The sequence below is a fragment of the Nansenia antarctica genome (assembly GCF_963989245.1).
Source record: "Nansenia antarctica genome assembly, chromosome: 4".
Classification (NCBI taxonomy): Eukaryota; Metazoa; Chordata; class Actinopteri; order Argentiniformes; family Microstomatidae; genus Nansenia; species Nansenia antarctica.
Window position 1 is genome coordinate 44,457,237 of NC_137689.1, and position 17,500 is coordinate 44,474,736.

General features: G+C 50.7%; 1 protein-coding gene across 1 annotated transcript in view; it reads left to right on the top strand.

The window, feature by feature from the left end:
* rapgef1b (Rap guanine nucleotide exchange factor (GEF) 1b) overlaps positions 1–17,500 on the top strand; it is a gene marked incomplete at its 3' end in the record, with an annotated part of 74,925 nt that overhangs the window by 45,392 nt on the left and 12,033 nt on the right. The window contains exons 5-15 of the mRNA XM_080528762.1: positions 1–57; positions 168–320; positions 3,630–3,689; positions 4,253–4,367; positions 7,017–7,203; positions 7,823–8,139; positions 9,134–9,374; positions 9,679–9,881; positions 12,228–12,392; positions 14,626–14,757; positions 16,499–16,594. The exon at positions 1–57 is cut by the window's left edge and continues 35 nt beyond it. Coding sequence (XP_080384888.1) covers positions 1–57; positions 168–320; positions 3,630–3,689; positions 4,253–4,367; positions 7,017–7,203; positions 7,823–8,139; positions 9,134–9,374; positions 9,679–9,881; positions 12,228–12,392; positions 14,626–14,757; positions 16,499–16,594 — 1,726 coding nt within the window. The remainder of the gene's footprint in view (positions 58–167; positions 321–3,629; positions 3,690–4,252; positions 4,368–7,016; positions 7,204–7,822; positions 8,140–9,133; positions 9,375–9,678; positions 9,882–12,227; positions 12,393–14,625; positions 14,758–16,498; positions 16,595–17,500) is intronic.

Sequence of the window (17,500 nt, forward strand, 5' to 3'; positions counted from 1 at the left end):
GCCGTCACCCACCACCCCCAACAAACCCCCACCACCCCCCGTCACAGCGCCAGAGAGGTTAGTAGAGCACCCTCCAACCCCTCCGTCTTTCTCCGTTTGCTGTCTCTTTCACACACACCCACACACACACACACACACATACTCATGCCCTTGTGTTCTGTCCGCAGCACATCAGAGATGCCGCTCACGGAAAGAGAGAAGGAAATTCTGAGTAAGACCGCGGCCGCCGTCCCTCCCACAGAGGTTGTGGCGGACACGACAGAGGAGGACGTGGCCCCTCCCAAGCCCCCCCTCCCGGGACTGAAGATGGCTGAGCTCAGGTGAGGGAGACTGGGTCTGAGACCGGGGGGGACTTGTGTATGATCCTTGTGTGATGTTACTGATCCAGTGAGATTCTACCGTAAGCCTGGTACACACACACACACACACACACACCACACACAGCTGGTACACACATAAAGCCTTAAGCCTGGTACACACATAAAGCCTTAAGCCTGGTACACACATAAAGCCTTAAGCCTGGTACACACATAAAGCCTTAAGCCTGGTACACACATAAAGCCTTAAGCCTGGTACACACATAAAGCCTTAAGCCTGGTACACACATAAAGCCTTAAGCCTGGTACACACATAAAGCCTTCAGCCTGGTACACACATAAAGCCTGGTACACACATAAAGCCTTAAGCCTGGTACACACATAAAGCCTTAAGCCTGGTACACACATAAAGCCTTAAGCCTGGTACACACATAAAGCCTTAAGCCTGGTACACACATAAAGCCTTAAGCCTGGTACACACATAAAGCCTTAAGCCTGGTACACACATAAAGCCTTAAGCCTGGTACACACATAAAGCCTTAAGCCTGGTACACACATAAAGCCTTAAGCCTGGTACACACATAAAGCCTTAAGCCTGGTACACACATAAAGCCTGGTACACACATAAAGCCTTAAGCCTGGTACACACATAAAGCCTGGTACACACATATAGCCTTAAGCCTGGTACACACATATCCACCCCTTCCGACCAAGGACAGCAAACGCCCGATTATCGGATGGCTCTAAAGATTAAACGTTTAATAATTACGATATTTACGATCAAAAATTCTCTTGTGTGTGGGCGACTCCCGAGTCCGATTGTGACGTGGAATGGAATGTAGCCAATCAAGAAGCGAGCTGTTCTTCTGCAATTTATTTGCCCTGTCACACATGGCTGCCTCGTACAGGTCAGTCAGGGTACTACTACCCTGATCACACAAGATTTCTGGCTTGGGAGACGTGACTCTAGACTGTTGTAGATCAGATCTTTATATGTGGTATGCTCTATTGGGAATATTGGATTACACTAGGGTAGTGCTGTCCCAAACGACTATTTTTCTAACGATTAATCTAGCGATTATTTTATCGATTATTCGATTAGTCTAACGACCAATTTATCGATAAGTCTAACGATAATTTTTGTACTGTAAAAAAAAAAAAAAAAAAAAAAAACTTTTGGGTCTCCACCTCACTGCTATGTTTAGCCAACTTGAATGCCAACATGGCCATTTAGAAGTCTGTCCATCACCACAACACATAGCTAGCTAACGTTACTCTCGCTGCTATGTTATGATTAGCTAAATTGATGCTAACGTAGCATGCGAGCTACGAGCTAGATAACGTACAGTAGGTGCTCGCACCACAATGACAATAGGCTACTGTAGCTAGCCAGCTACATAGCTAACGTTACTAACACCAGAAGACAAGACATACGAACTGTGGTGAGCTACATTGCTTGTGTAACATTAGCTAGTAGCTATCCATTTTCACTCATACACTTAATTGTCTCGCCTGGTAAAATAAAGGTAAAAAAAAAAAAAAAAAAAAATATATATAATATTTGCGACTAACCGACGCATATTACGCTAACCGACGTATTGACGTAGTCGGTGACGTCGACGACGTCGAATAATCGTAACAGCCCTACACTAGGGATGTCCCGATCCGATACTGATATCGGATATCGCCGCGATATTGGACCTGAATGCTGGATCGCGGATCGCACCAGAAAAAAAAAGGCTCCGATCCGCGCTCTCGATCTGGTGTGTCACTCAAGTGACGACAACAGTAGTAGCCAGTGGTCACGTGCATGACCAGGGCTCGATAGTGCGACTGTTTTGGTCGCATTTGCGAGTGAATATATTTCTGTGCGACTTGGAAATACATTCAATAGCACCAGTGCGACTAAGAGACTGCTGAACTACTGTCATGCGCAGTCAAACTTATGTGTATAAGCGATGAGGGAATGAAAACAGTGAACAGAAACGCGTGTCGCAGAAATGCTTCACGCGAGTCCTATATGCGCTTAAAATGCGCATAGCTGCTAGCAGCGTTTGCTTCCGGTTTCATTACAAAGAGGTTAACCCTATATGTGCCTGACGTCTAACATTCAAATGACTCTAACTTCGTCATCTTTTTTCGGATTTCAATGTATGACACATCATTTGAAAGCTTATGATCCGTAGTTCCAATCCACAACACGTCGCATTTGTTGCTTTAATAAAGGCTGGCAGTCTTTAATTTAACTGTTGTTGGTGTGGACTATACTGGGGAGGTATTTGTTATTATTCAGGGGTCAAAAAATGTATACAAATATCGGATCGGTATCGGTATCGCAGATACCCGAAGCCCAGGTATCGGTATCGGTATCGGTAGTGAAAAAGTGGGATCGGGACATCCCTAGATTACACCACACACAATACGATCAAAACTGTTCAATCCATAATTTGTTATCTTCATGTGTGGGGTCTCTCTCAGATAAACAATCTGTTAAGATTTTGAAAATCTTTATGTGTGTACCAGGCTTTAGTGTGGGCTACACAAGTTCCTGTTTCTCAACCTCATGGTGGGGGATTACCGTAACTTCCCAACGAAAAGAGAAGTCCCCCTCTGCCACGGTTATAAAAAGTAACCGGACATCTACTGTCTCGACCGTCTGTGGTCCAAAGAAAAGCAGAAGTGGTCCTTCCGACCGCACAACCGTCTTGTTTTTTTTTACTGTCTCTGTGGTCTCGTCGCCTGAGAACTTCTTGAAATGTTCTGACGTGTTTGACATGTTTAAAAAAAAAAAAAGCCAAAGAGGAACATAAAAAAAAAAGTGAAGATGAAACTGAGCTGTGGACTTAAGTTAGCACGGGCGTTCTTTGATGGAGAATAAGGGGCGAAGGGCGTAGACACAAATATGAGGAACGTTTGAGAGGGTGAAACTCGCCCTCATTCATAGTCACCCTTCTGCAGTGTCCACTTAAATGTTCTAGAAGGATCACTGTGTGGGTGGAAGATGTCGGGGGAAGATTACCGGTCATGTTTGTGTAGAGGGTCTTTTAAAGTGGAGACTCTTCTAGTAAGGTCTGAGAGAGCAGCTCAGTCACCCTGCAAGCCGCCACTCTACTAGGCTGTTGGTGTCTGACACACTTTGGTTTGTCTGCTGTCTGTCGACCTCTCTTTCTGTCTCTCTCCTCCACCTCCCCTCTTTTCTTCTGTCTTCCTTTCTCTCTTTTGTCTCTCCCCCTCTCTTTCCCTCACACTCTCTCTCTCCGTCTTTTTTTACATGTGGTTTTCACTCCTCTCTCCATGTTTTCTGGGATACAGAGCACAGTTGAACAATGACAAATCTGCCGCTGGCCAAAGGAGATCCACACTGAAGGAGAAGTACGTTAGCCAATAGGATCATCCCTCTGCATTATGGCATCATCCCTTCTTGGTACCCCCCTGTCCCCGGCCCCGTCCCCAACAAGCTTCTTGATTGGAGGAGTGCTGTGTCCTGCATGACTGTGTCCCCACGTTTTGTGCCTTTGCATCGTGGCGCACAAAGAAGCACTCTGTCCAATCAGGAAGAGACCCAAGTGCATGAGTGTGCGTGACTGACCAATGAGTGTCCTCGCTGCCCCCCCCCCCCCACACACAGTTATTTTGCCCTTGTGATTTTTCTATTTCATCCCCTTTCATCTGGTCTTGAATTGTGATTTGGGGACCTGGAAAAGCACCTGTGACCAGACCAGGCATTCCAGAGATGATCGTAAAATCCAGACAAGCACGGAATGTTGCTGTTACAGAAACAGACTTGTCAACACACCACCCTGTGTGTGTGTGTGTGTGTGTGTGTGTGTGTGTGTGTGTGTGTTTGTGTGTGTGTGTGTGTGTGTGTGTGTGTGTGCGCGCGCAACCCTTCCCCCCTAACTGTCCTCTTCCCCCCCCCCCCCCCCCCCATGCAGCCCTGCTCCAGCCCTGCCCCCGAAGAAGCGGCAGTCCGCCCCCTCGCCCACCCGGGTGGCTGTGGTCGCCCCTATGAGCCGGGGCTCCAGCCTGCCCTGCAGCGTCCACAGACAGGTACGAGACCCAGGCCAGAGTTAGACCAGACCAGACCAGACCAGACCAGACCAGGCCAGAGTTATGGCGCTTTTCCACTACCGACCCGAACCGGGCCGCATTTGTATCCGAGCCGTGCCGTGCCGTGCCGTGCCGTACTTTGAGAAACGCTTCTCCATTATACTGAGCGACCCGGGACAAGGAGGAGTTACGTGTCATAAGATTCCCCCCCCCCCCCGCTATACAGATCAGCGGGGGGAAATGCGTGTCTCCTGACACGTTGAGCACTGTGCTTTTTTTGTTGGTGAACTACCGTAATAAGCCTAAAAAAGTTCAACTATTCAAAAAGTGCAACTTCTCTGCTTTCAGAAACTGTTTGAATTTTTTAGATTGGGCATATAGTTCATGAATTACGGTAGTTTGAAGGAACGTTGTGGAATCCGCTGTAGACAGCTCCGGTTTCGGAGCAAGACTATCGGCATTAGTCAAATACATGCTCACATCAAGTCATCCGCTCACTGCTCTCCATCGAAAATGGCACATCCATCAATAATATTACACAATAACAACTGCTCTGATTAGATTGCTTAGATTGTTTAATACATCAACGGGGGGAAAAGCGAGATGAACTCGCGAGTATCATGCTTCCTCCATTGAACGGAAAGTCCATCTATCCCATTCAAAGTGTTTTAGTCTTCCCCCTTTCCACTGGTAATAAGGAATTGGCAAGAATAGATCGATATAAATGATCAACATAATGCAGCACTATCATGCACAGATCAGCCTTAAAACATGTAACGTTAGATATATAACGGTCCGACGTATTTCTACGGAAAGGCTGACTGACGCGGGGCTCATTCAATCTCCGCGTTCGTTATAGATACGCTTGCAGCAGCGGGTGAACTCCCGGTTCATTGAGTTTACGGTTAAAAGCATAACTTCTCGGGGTGTCAGCACAGTGGTTCAGGGCTCAAAATGACCGTATACCGATGGTGAAGTTAGCAAAGTAGTATTGTGTTTGTACCACCTCCATAGCCGGTGTTATTCACGGACAAACACGGTGCCCGGAGGCACCCTTTGCGGGTTAATGACTGTGGTTTACCGTGGGTTAGATAACAATTCAAACGTGTCCGGATAGGGGAGAGGACAGGGAATCTGAAACCATTTGAATGGTGTCGATACGACACTGCTATCACGGTCGACACCGACATTATTTATATATACAGCATATGGATGTTACCTGCCTGTTACCTGCCGCTTTCAGTTCTACAGGACATTGCCATAATAGCGATTTTTTTGTTATGCTTGTTGTAAATAAAAGTTCTATGATGCATTGAAATGACATTAAACTAAGATAATACGATGGTTATCATATTTTTTAAAATCTTTATTAATACGTTATTACAGAAACAGTAAGTGACATTTTCCTAGAGCCAAATCTGTTGTGGTATTTAAAAATGGCGGTTAGTGATGAAATCTATGAACATGGGATGACGATTTCCATTGACCAATCAACGGTGTGCAGCGTCACACGTCACACGCAGCCTGGCAAAAAAGTACCCTTCCCAACTTTCGCTACCCATCCAAGAACTATTTTACCATGCCGTGCCGTGCCGTGCCGTGCCGTGCTGACACGGGCCGCTCAATGGAAAAGCGCCAAAGAACAGGGCTGACCCGGGTCGACCCGGGCTGGCACTGTAGTGGAAAAGCACCATTAGACCAGACCAGACCAGACCAGACCAGGCCAGGCCAGACCAGGCCAGAGTTAGACCAGACCAGGCCAGGCCAGAGTTAGACCAGACCAGGCCAGGCCAGAGTTAGACCAGACCAGGTCAGAGTTAGACCACACCAGGTCAGAGTTAGACCACACCAGGTCAGAGTTAGACCACACCAGGTCAGAGTTAGACCACACCAGGTCAGAGTTAGACCAGACCAGATCAGACCAGAGATAGACCAGACCAGACCAGGCCAGAGTTAGACCATACCAGACCATGCCAGAGTTAGACCAGACCAGACCAGGCCAGAGATAGACCAGACCAGGCCAAGCCAGAGTTAGACCACACCAGGTCAGAGTTAGACCAGACCAGACCAGGCCAGAGATAGACCAGACCAGGCCAAGCCAGAGTTAGACCACACCAGGTCAGAGTTAGACCAGACCAGACCAGGCCAGAGATAGACCATACCAGACCAGGCCAGAGATAGACCAGACCAGACCAGGCCAGAGATAGACCAGACCAGACCAGGCCAGAGATAGACCAGACCAGACCAGGCCAGAGATAGACCAGACCAGACCAGGCCAGAGTTAGACCATACCAGGCCAGAGTCAGAGTTAGACCAGACCAGACCATACCAGAGTTAGATCAGACCAGGTCAGAGTCAGAGTTAGACCAGACCAGACCATACCAGAGTTAGATCAGACCAGACCAGGCCAGAGTCAGAGTTAGACCAGACCAGACCAGGTCAGAGTTAGACCAGACCAGACCAGATAAGAGGAGACAGGATCAGATTATATATTACGTCAGCGCAGGACCGGACCAGACCGGACCGGACCAGACCAGAATAGACCAAAAATAGATAAACTGTGACTTGGAACTTAATTGAACTGGCCCTTTTTGAACTGTGTGTCTGTGTGTCTGTCTGTCTCTGTGTGTGTACGCTCCTGTCCAGCAGCAGCAGGAGTACGAGCAGGACTTTGTGCAGCGGCGGTTCTCGGGGGGCAGCCAGTCGTACGGGGGCGACTCCCCCCGCCTCTCCCCCTGCGGCAGCATGGGCAAGCTCAGCAAGTCTGATGAGCAGCTGTCCTCCCTGGAGCAGGACAGCGGTCAGTGTTCCCGCAACACCAGCTGTGAGACGCTGGGTAGGGACACACACACACACACACACACACAACCGGGATACACGCTAACGCACACAACTCTAAAATAGGGCACACACTGAAACGGATTCTACTAAGTGGTTCTCTTATCGCTCAGGGGTTCACCTAAAAAACTGATATATACACACACATACACACACACACAAACGTGTGAACTCCCTCTTGAACTTTTGATTGTCGCCACTTGTTTTCTTTCTGAACTCTCTCTCTGTCTCTCTCTGTCTCCCTCTGTCTCTCTCTGTCTCTCTCTGTCTCCCTCTGTCTCTCTCTGTCTCTCTCTGTCTCTCTCTGTCTCTCTCTGTCTCTCTCTGTCTCCCCCTGTCTCCCTCTGTCTCCCTCTGTCTCCCTCTGTCTCTCTCTGTCTCCCTCTGTCTCCCTCTCTGTCTCTGTCCCTATCTCCTTCTCCCTCTCTCTCTCTGTCTGTCTCTCCCTCTCTCTCTCTCCCTCTCTCCCCCTCTCCCTCTCTCTCTGTCTGTCTCTCCCTCTCTCCCTCTCTCCCTCTCTCCCCCTCCCTCTCTCTCTCTCTCTGTCTCTCTGTCTGTCTCTCCCTCTCTCTCTCCCTCTCCCTCTCTGTCTGTGCGTCTCCTCCTCCGCTCCTCAGACAACACAGAGAGCTACGACCCGGACTATGACTTCCTGCACCAGGACCTCTCAGTGGGGGACCCTCTCCTCCCCCTAGGCCCCGCGGGGGGGGGCTGCCTGAGCCCCCTGCCCGAGTCCCACAGCGAGTCCTCCTCCCCCGTCCCGGGACAGCTGCCCTCCTCCCACCCCCGCTTCAGCTGCCCTCCCACCCCCCAGAACCCCCCCGAGTACTGGAGCCCTCAGCCCCAGCCGGGGGGCCACGTCAACCCACTACACCCGTCCCGCAACAGCGCGCCTCCCCCCGCCCTGCCCCAGAAGAAGCGGCGCAGCGCCCAGGTGAGTGAATGAATGAATATGGTTTAATTCATAGACAGACAGTCAGACAGACAGAACAGAAAAACAAAGCAAAGAAACAAAGACAACAAGAGTGACAACTAGACTAGGGGCCAAAGGCCTTGGTCTGGAGAGTGTCAAATACATCAAACATACACACATTACACATGACTATCACAATGGACAATGTACACAGATAACCACAAGACAAAAACATAGTCAATATTTACAACTATAAAGTGCAGTACATCTGGCAGGGTTAGTGCAGTGAGTCAGGTGTTGAGAGTCCTTATAGCAGAGGGGGAAAAAACTGTTTTTGAAACGGGATGTTTTGGTGGCTAGGGATCGGTATAGCGCCGTCCAGAGGGCAACAGTTTGTGTGAACAGGGTGGGAGGTGGTGAGCACAGTGGGAGGGGTCAGATCATTTGATTTGCTCTATCGGTTAGTGCGTTTGAGATCTAATGATTCGACTGATTGGAGAGGGGTGCCGATGATCTTAGATTACTTTTGGGACTATTCGCTGTAGTTTTTTTCCGGGATTTACTGTCCGTGCCGCTGTACCAAACTGTGATGGATGAGGCAGGGTTCAACATTAACGCTTGCCCGGGGCAAGTAAAACATTTGCCGGGTTTGTTTACACGACAGCGTAATTTGCTGGATCCTGGATCTGTGTATCGGTGTGCAGGAAGAACAACGGACGGCGCAGGCGCCAGACCAGACTAGATGATCGTGGAGTGAAGATATTATTAAAGCGCATGCACCTGTCGATCACCCGTCGCATCGCTTTAATAATATCTTCACTCCACGATCATCTAGTCTGGTCTGGAGCCTGCGCCGTCTGTTGTTCTTCCTGCACACCGGTAAACAGATCCAGGATCCAGCAGCGTCGTCGGGCTCGCGCAAACAAACCCGGCAAATGTTTTACTTTTACTGGCAAGCGTTAATGTGGAACCCTGTGATGGCTGTGTGGAACTGAAGGACGAGGTTGTGTTCCAGGTGTCTCCCTACCCGGACGGCAGCGGCGCCTCGCGGGTGTTCTACGAGCGCTTCCCCTCCCAGTACGACAACCTGTCAGAGGAGGAGCTGCTGCACCCCACGCCGCCCTTCCCCCTCTTCACGCCCATCTCGCCCATGCCCCAGACCAACGGGGGGGAGTTTGTGGCCCAGTACATCGCCAGCGAGAAAGACTTCCCCCCCTCCAGCCCCCCCCCGCTGCCGGAGAAGAAGAGCAAACACAGTGAGTCTGGGAGGGAGGGAGGGAGGGAGGGAGGGAGGGAGATGGAAGCAGGATGGGGACGGAAGGGAGGGGGGGAAGAAGGGAGAGAGGGGGGGGTCATTCCTGCATGGGTCATGTTTAAGGAATCTGCTACTAAATAAATAGAGACAGGAAGTGCACAATGGGGCACTCCAAGTCCAAGGCAGAGCGAGTATCGCTGGGTGAACGATGTCCTTTCCTGTCAAGTCTCTGTCCGTTTCCTGTCCCCCCCGAGCGTATTGTGTCACCGCGTGATGTGGCCTCCCGTGTCATGTGACCTCCCCAGTCCTCCAGTACATGCAGTTCGTGGAGGACTACTCGGAGCCGCAGCCCTCGGTCTTCTACCAGACGCCGCAGAACGAGAGCATCTACGAGCAGCGCAACAAGCGCTTCCAGGAGGTCTACGGCTTCAACGACTCCTTCAGCAGCACCGACTCGGTCCATGAGCCCCTGCCGCCCCCCGCCCTGCCCCCCAAACAGAGGCAGCTGGTGAGTGTAACCCCAAACCCCCCTTAGCCCAGCCACCCACCCACCCTCTCCTCTCCCTCCTCCTCTCCCTCATTCTTCTCGGAAGAACTCTGGGAACTCTTGTCGGGCCCACCTCTCAGTGGTAGGTTTAGGGTCGAGGGGTTGAAGCGTCATCATTTGAACCAAGTCAGTGTGGTCTCAGCGCTGCTTGGTGCGGGGGGGGGGGGGGGGGGGGGGGGGGGGTTGGGTTCAGTAATGAATTCCTGGAGGTCACAGGTTCTGGGTAGTAATCCCATGGGGGGTGGTGTATGTTGTAGTGCACCCCTGAGGACAGTTGCCCTGTCTAGAAGGGTCATTAGGAGCCAGTTGTGTTGAACAGATGTAAAAAAAAAAAAAAAAAAACTGGAGTTGAATGTAGTCGTGTTGTAGTGTCTCCATTTGTGTCTGGTTCGGCCCGGGCAAGGACAGAGATCAAGATAGCGTTCTAGATAGCTGCATTCCCGTTAATCCTCGTCAATCTTGTCTTCCACCATCCATCTCCTTATGTCTCCCCTACTCAGTCTGACCCCCTCTCTCTCTCTCTGGTGTGTATACTGCTCCCCCCCCCTCTCTGGTGTGTGTGCTGGCGGTTGCCTGTCACTGAGGAGATAAGGGCAGCCTGTTATCAGACCTGTATCAGATCCAGTCCACTTGTGTTAATCTGGCCCGGCCCGGAGGTCAATTGAGACAACTGGTTTACGCTTTGATGGAGGTTCCCCCCCCCTCCTCCACGGGGGTGGGGGGGGGGGGTGGTCAGAGTGAGGTCAGATGGGTTTGATTGACAGGGGCTGGCTGGGAAGGAGGTGTTGAGCGGTCATATTAGACTGGAGCTAAAGACCTTGATGTTGTCACCATGTAGGCTCGGCCTTGACAGCGGTCTCACCTCTGGACACCAACGGCCTACCGTTGGCCTGGGTGCAGGCTAGTGGCTAGTGGTCAGCCACTGTTGAATGGGAAGTGGGTTCCAGATAGGGGTTCTCCTACAGCTAGGGCATGGAGCAGTTGCCATCATCACTAAGCAGACGACCGGTGAGCTCAGCTGCAGCAGGCCTCCCTGCAGGAGGTCGTCAGCATCACACACCACGTCACCATCTGTTTTTAATCCAGAGGATTGTGTTTTGATCATCCTGTTGTGGAGTTTAAATGATATTTCTCTCTGGTACTCTGGGTTCATGTTTCCCCCCAGACGAGGTCATGGGCCAGTGGTATGAGCCTGTCGGCCCCGTCTGTAAAGCTATGTTACGAGCTTACACGCTGTGTCGACTTTACGGATACGGAAATTAAACGAAAACGCAAATCGTATCCGCCCGGTTTTGTGTGTAGTAGTCAGCCTTGGTTCTCTGAAGGCCCAGGAGCTCAGACGGTCAGAAGCAGCTTTTAGGGGTCTGTCAGATCTCAACGTTGACCGGCCTGCTCAGGTGTCCAGAGTCTTCGGCGCGTTACGATGCTGTGATGAACTCTGAGCTTACCGGCGTTGCAGGCTTTCTTACTCTGGGTCCGTGCAACAAGGAAGCCTTCTACCAAGTCTTCAGTCATCAGCCCTCTGAGTGACAGTGATACCTGGCTACCGTGGCTAGCTACCTGGCTACCGTGGCTAGCTACCTGGCTACCGTGGCTAGCTACCTGGCTACCGTGGCTAGCTACCTGGCTACCGTGGCTAGCTACCTGGCTACCGTGGCTAGCTATCTGCCTACCGTGGCTAGCTATCTGCCTACCGTGGCTAGCTATCTGCCTACCGTGGCTAGCTATCTGCCTACCGTGGCTAGCTACCTGGCTACTATGGCAAGCTACCTGGCCACCATGGCTCATGGCTAGCTACCTGGCTACCATGGCTAGCTGCCTGGCCACCATGGCAAGCTACCTGGCCACCTAGCTACCTGGCCACCATAGCTAGCTACCTGGCCACCATGGCTCATGGTTAGCTACCTGGCTACCATGGCTAGCTACCTGGCTACCATGGCTAGCTACCTGGCCACCAAGGCTAGCTACCTGGCTACCATAGCTAGCTACCTGGCTACCATAGCTAGCTGCCTGGCTACCGTGCTACGGATTCCTCACGCCCTTCTTCCATTCACACGCTTTCTGCTCTTGATTTAATCCTAGACTCTGCTTCAGCGCTCTTATCACTGTAATAAACGTATTCTTTCTCTTTCCCTTCCTCCTCCTCTCTCGAATGCCTTCTTCTTCCTTTTCCTTCTCTTTTTATTATATTCTCGGTTCCTTTCTCTCTTTCCTCCTATCGCTCCCGTCTCTCTCTCTCTCTCTCTCTCTCTCTGTCTTTCCCCCTCCTCCCTCCTCTCTCCATTTTTTCTCTCTCTCCTTCCTCAGGCCTCCCACTCTTCCTCCCCCTCTTCCTCCTCCTCCTCCTCTCTCTCCTGCCACCTCCAGCCGTCCATAGTGGCGATGGAGGAGGCGGGCTCTGGGCTGGCGGGCCTCAGCATGTCCGTGTCTAACTCCTACCTGAGCGGCCACGCCTCCGCGACCACGCCTATGGTGAGTGACCCTGCCTGGCCCCCGGGGGGCGCCGTTCTGTGTGGGACCGTGTGTCGTCTGGTGCCGTCCCGTGCCTCTGTGGTCGTCTACGAGGTCCTCTCGTGTTTGGTGCTTGGTCTCGTTTGTGACTTTGTGACTGTTGTTGTTGTTGTTCACCTGTGGATTTTTTTTACATTTATTTATTTTTTGTTGCTTTGTCTCTGGGCATGGCTGGAACATTGATTATGTTAACGTGGCCGTTTGCAGTTGGTCTGTGTGTTCGTACCGCTGTGTGTCTTTGTGTGTCCCGACGTTTGCCGTTGTGGTGTGACGTCACGCCGTGTTTTTACCGCCGACGCGCACGCAGAGGTTTCTCTGACCCAGCTGAAACACCTCCCTCTGACTGTAGGGAGGGGATGTTAACGCCACAGAGAGTCCCCCAGCGGGAGTCCCAGGTGGTAGACTGACCCCAGCGTAGACGTAGGTAGCAGTCCCAGGAGGTAGACTGACCCCAGCGTAGACGTAGCAGTCCCAGGTGGTAGACTGACCCCAGCGTGAGTCCCAGGTCGTAGACTGACCCCAGCGTGAGTCCCAGGTGGTAGACTGACCCCAGCGTAGATGTAGCAGTCCCAGGTGGTAGACTGACCCCAGCGTGAGTCCCAGGAGGTAGACTGACTCCAGCAACAGGGACCTCAGAGGTGATGAGTTAGGTTCAGAGGTGATGAGTTAGGTTCAGAGGTGATGAGTTAGGTTCAGAGGTGATGAGTTAGGTTCAGGTGGTTAATGATAACCGTGTCTCAGTAGTAACTCTGTTATCCCCTGACCCTGACCCCTAGTGTATGTGAGCTTGGGAGGAGTGGGGGGGGGGCTGGCCCTGTGAGATCCTTGGCTGGGGGGGGGGGGGGGGGGGGGGGGGGGGCAGGCAGAGGGGCTGTGTCTCCCAGAGGACCTGGAGGAATGCACACCATATGGACCTGATGCCAAACAGATTCCTCCCTCCCTCCTCGCTGTTTTTTTTTTTTCTTCCTCTTCCTCCTAATACCACCTTCTCTCCCTCCCCCCTCCTTTCTCTGTAACCCATCGATCTCATGCCCCCCCCTCTCCCTCCCCACTCCCTGTGTGCCAGCGGAATGTTGAACATTCCTGAACTCCTCAGGGTGTGCTGCGTTGGGGGGATGTGGAGGGAGGTTTAGAGGGAAGGATGGATGGGGGCCGGGGGGGTAGGGAGGGGTTAGGGTGGGTAGGGAGGGGGTAGGGTGGGGTTAGGGGGGTTAGGGTGGGGTTAGGGGGGGTAGGGGTTTAGGGGCTGAGTTCTGTTGGGTGGAATGAAGAGTGGATGTTTCTGTCCTTCATTCATATGGAGACGTCGTCACCACCATGGCTCTGCGCTGCAGACCTGTGTTGTCTGTTCACTACCTGTACGCTGGACGCTTTACGTGTGTGTGTGTGTGTGTGTGTGTGTGTGTGTGTGTGTGTGCATGTGCGTGTGTGTGCATGTGTGAGTGTACGTGTGTGTGTGTGAGAGTGTGTGTGTGTGTGTGTGTGTGTGTGTGTGTGTGTGTGTTCGCTCGTGTACGTCTGTGTGTGTGTGTGTGTGTGTGTGTGTGTGTGTGTGTGTGTTCGTGTTCGTGTACGTGTGTGTGTGTGTGTGTGTGTGTGTGTGTGTGTGAGCTTGCCTAGTGTGGTATCAGTGATGTGTGTTGGTATGTAGTAGCAGGGCTGGTATGCAGAGCGTGTTACAGCAGGTTCTCTCCGCCTCTCTACTGACAGGAACCTCCTCACCTGGCCACACTAACCACACACACACACACACACACACACACACACACACACACACAATGTCATGTAGAGCAATGTCCCAATTTGATGAATATCCCTTATGTGTTTGTTTGTCTGTTTCTATAACATTGAGCTCTCTGTTTCTCTCTGGGCGAGAGGGGAGATCATTTTACCTCAGACGATTTATTCTCCTCAAGAGAGACTTCGACTTGAACGTTGCCATGACTACCAGTGTGTTGGTGTGTGATGTTGCACGTACGGACAGATGTTCTGTTCCAGCGTACCTCAGAGGCCAGGCTAGCTGTGTAGAGGTGCTGGAGGAAGAGGGGGAATCTCTCTTTCTTTTTCTATTCTGGATTCTGTCTATGCTCCCTCTTTTTCTAAACCACTTCTCTCATTTTTCCCCCCTCCCTCCCTTTTCTTAACACTTTCCTTTCCCTCTTCCCGGCTCTTCCTTCTCTCCGCCCCGTTCCAGAGCTCGGACCAGGTTGCGTTGACCAAAGCCGCCATGTTGGATGGCGGGGGGGGCGGGGCCAGCTCGCTGGGCTCCGGGGCCGTCTGTCTTCCTTCCGAGACTTCTCTCACTGACTCTCTTCACACCTCAGCGGTGAGCTCACAGCCAGGGGGCGCTCTGCAGGGAGGGGGCGGGCCGAGGGAACAGGACAGACAGACAGAGTAGTCGATAAAATACAGAGGGTGGCTCTGGGAGACAGGGGGAGACTCTGGGAGACAGGGGGTGACTCTGGGAGACAGAGGGTGACTCTGGGAGACAGGGGGAGACAAAGGGTGACTCTGGGAGACAGGGGGTGACTGTAATGTAATGCGATAGCCAGTGAGTGTTTGCTCGCATTCATGAATTCAATATTGCATGACAAGTGTATTTAGCTAGCTGGCTAACGTCAGTGGTGATAAGCTAAAGGCTAGCTAGTGGTAGCCTACCAAGCTACCCGTGAGTTAGAGTGAGGCACTGACTGTCGCCTAGCCTATTGTATGGAGTGAGAGGACACATTGCATTGTTTTGGAGCATATCTGTTATATAAAAACATTAGTGTCTTGTCTGTAGCCTATATTGCACTTTGGGTTACTGACCTTTACATTAAGCAAAGTTATTACCTAAAACAATGCATGTATTGAGCTAGAGTTCAACTACTGTATTGAAACAATCTACCGCCATAGTCCATGGCCTGTTGTTAAACCTATTTGATGTTGCAAAGCCTTTTTTATTTATATTATTTATTATTTTTTATTAATACTTTGCACATGTATATGTATAGGCCTGGCTGATTTAGAAAACATAAAATAAAATGTGCAAAAGATTTGTTTTTTTTGGTATCCGATTAATCGATTAACCGAAAAAATAATCGGCAGATTAATCGATTATCAAAATAATCGTTAGTTGCAGCCCTACTGGGAGACAGGGGGTGACTCTGGGAGACAGGGGGTGACTCTGGGAGACAGAGGGTGACTCTGGGAGACAGGGGGTGACTCTGGGAGACAGAGGGTGACTCTGGGAGATGGGGAGACAGGAGGTGACTCTGGGAGACAGGGACAGGGGGAGACTCTGGGAGACAGAGGGTGACTCTGGGAGACGGGGAGACTCTGGGAGACAGAGGGTGACTCTGAGAGACGGGGGGAGACAGGGGGAGACTCTGGGAGACAGAGGGTGACTCTGGGAGACAGGGGGAGACAGAGGGTGACTCTGGGAGACAGAGGGTGACAGAGGGAGACTCTGGGAGACAGGGGGAGACAGAGGGTGACTCTGGGAGACTCTGGGAGACAGGGGGTGACTCTGGGAGACAGGGGGAGACAGGGGGAGACAGAGGGTGACTCTGGGAGACGGGGGGTGACTCTGGGAGACAGGTGTGAGCTGATAACAGGTAGACATGAACAAGTACCCGTGTTAAGGTGGACACACTACCAGGCACGTAACATGTTGACTCGTTGATCCACCAGGTTCTTGCCTTTCACCATTTGTATTCACAAACCACCGTCCACGCAGGACCACCGTGCCAGTGAAGGAGGTCCTGCTGTTAGGTGATGTTGAGAGGGGGGGGGGGTCTGACCTGTGGTCTTCACTCTCTGACTGTCATCTAGAACCTCAGAGGACTCTAGCAGCAGCAGTAGTAGCAGTAGCAATAGCTGTAGTATCCTCTCCCCCCTTCCATGGTTTATCAGGGACCTACGTCCTCCTCTAACATGAACACCAGCGCCACCTGATGGCCAACTCTCACCCACCGAGCTAGAAACCAACCCAGCTCTCTCTTGTTAGTCAAGTGAACTTGAGTCTCCAAGTCCCCTTCCACTGTTTCCGTCCTCAAGCCCCGTTGTCCCTCCTCTCTTCCCCGTAGAGCGAGAGTGCGAACGACGAGGGCGGGGAGGGGGAAGGGGAGTATGTCAACCTGTACTCCAGCCAGGCCAGCGGGGAGCTCTCTCTCTCCCTCAGAGTAAGTAAAGCCCCACGCAAACCCCCCCTGCTGCGTCAGAGGGGCCACAGTCGATGCCACTTCAATTCCGTTTCCGTTTTTGTTTTGTTTTTGCCCTGCCTTTTTCAGGGTTCCCACGGGTCCTTGAAATCCTTGAAAGTTTTGAAAAGGTTGTGCATTTGAGAAAGAAATCAAGATCTTAAATGTTTTTGAAAATATGACATGGGTCATTGAAAGTGCTTGAATTCCCCTCTCTCTCTCTCTAAAAAAATTAATATATAAACGCCTCAAAAAAAGTTTGGAAACGTTATTTCAGTCGATTGTTCCTCCCCTTTAGTAATACCAATTGGTATTGTATTGTATATCGTTGGAAAGCCTGATTAGTCACCTTTACAACGAGGTACAACTTGGAAGGATCATGCATTCGTGGAATGAGTAACACAGCTAAACGTGTGGGTAGCGGCCCAAAAATATTTGCCAAAATCCCCTGCAATATTCTTCTGTATATAAACTATATAATATATATATATTCTGTATATAAACTATATAAAATACAATACCAATTGGTATTATTAAAGGGGAGGAATAATCGACCAAAATAACGTTTCAGAACTTTTTTTGAGGAGTTTAGATTCAAAAATGTTTTACTTAGCTCGTCAACTAGTTCTGTCTCAAACTATGCCGGGTTGGGTCCTTGAATTTGAGGGAATTGAGTCTTGAAAGTCCTTGAAAGGTGCTTGAAAGGTGCTTGAATTTGATAATAATCATAATATTATTAATAATAATAATAATAATAATAATAATAATACATTAGACTTGTATAGTGCTTTTCTAGACACTCAAAGACGCTTTACAAACTGAAAAGATTGAGTAGTAATAATATAAAGAAACAGAAGATAAATAAAAGAAAGTATAGGGGTCTAATTA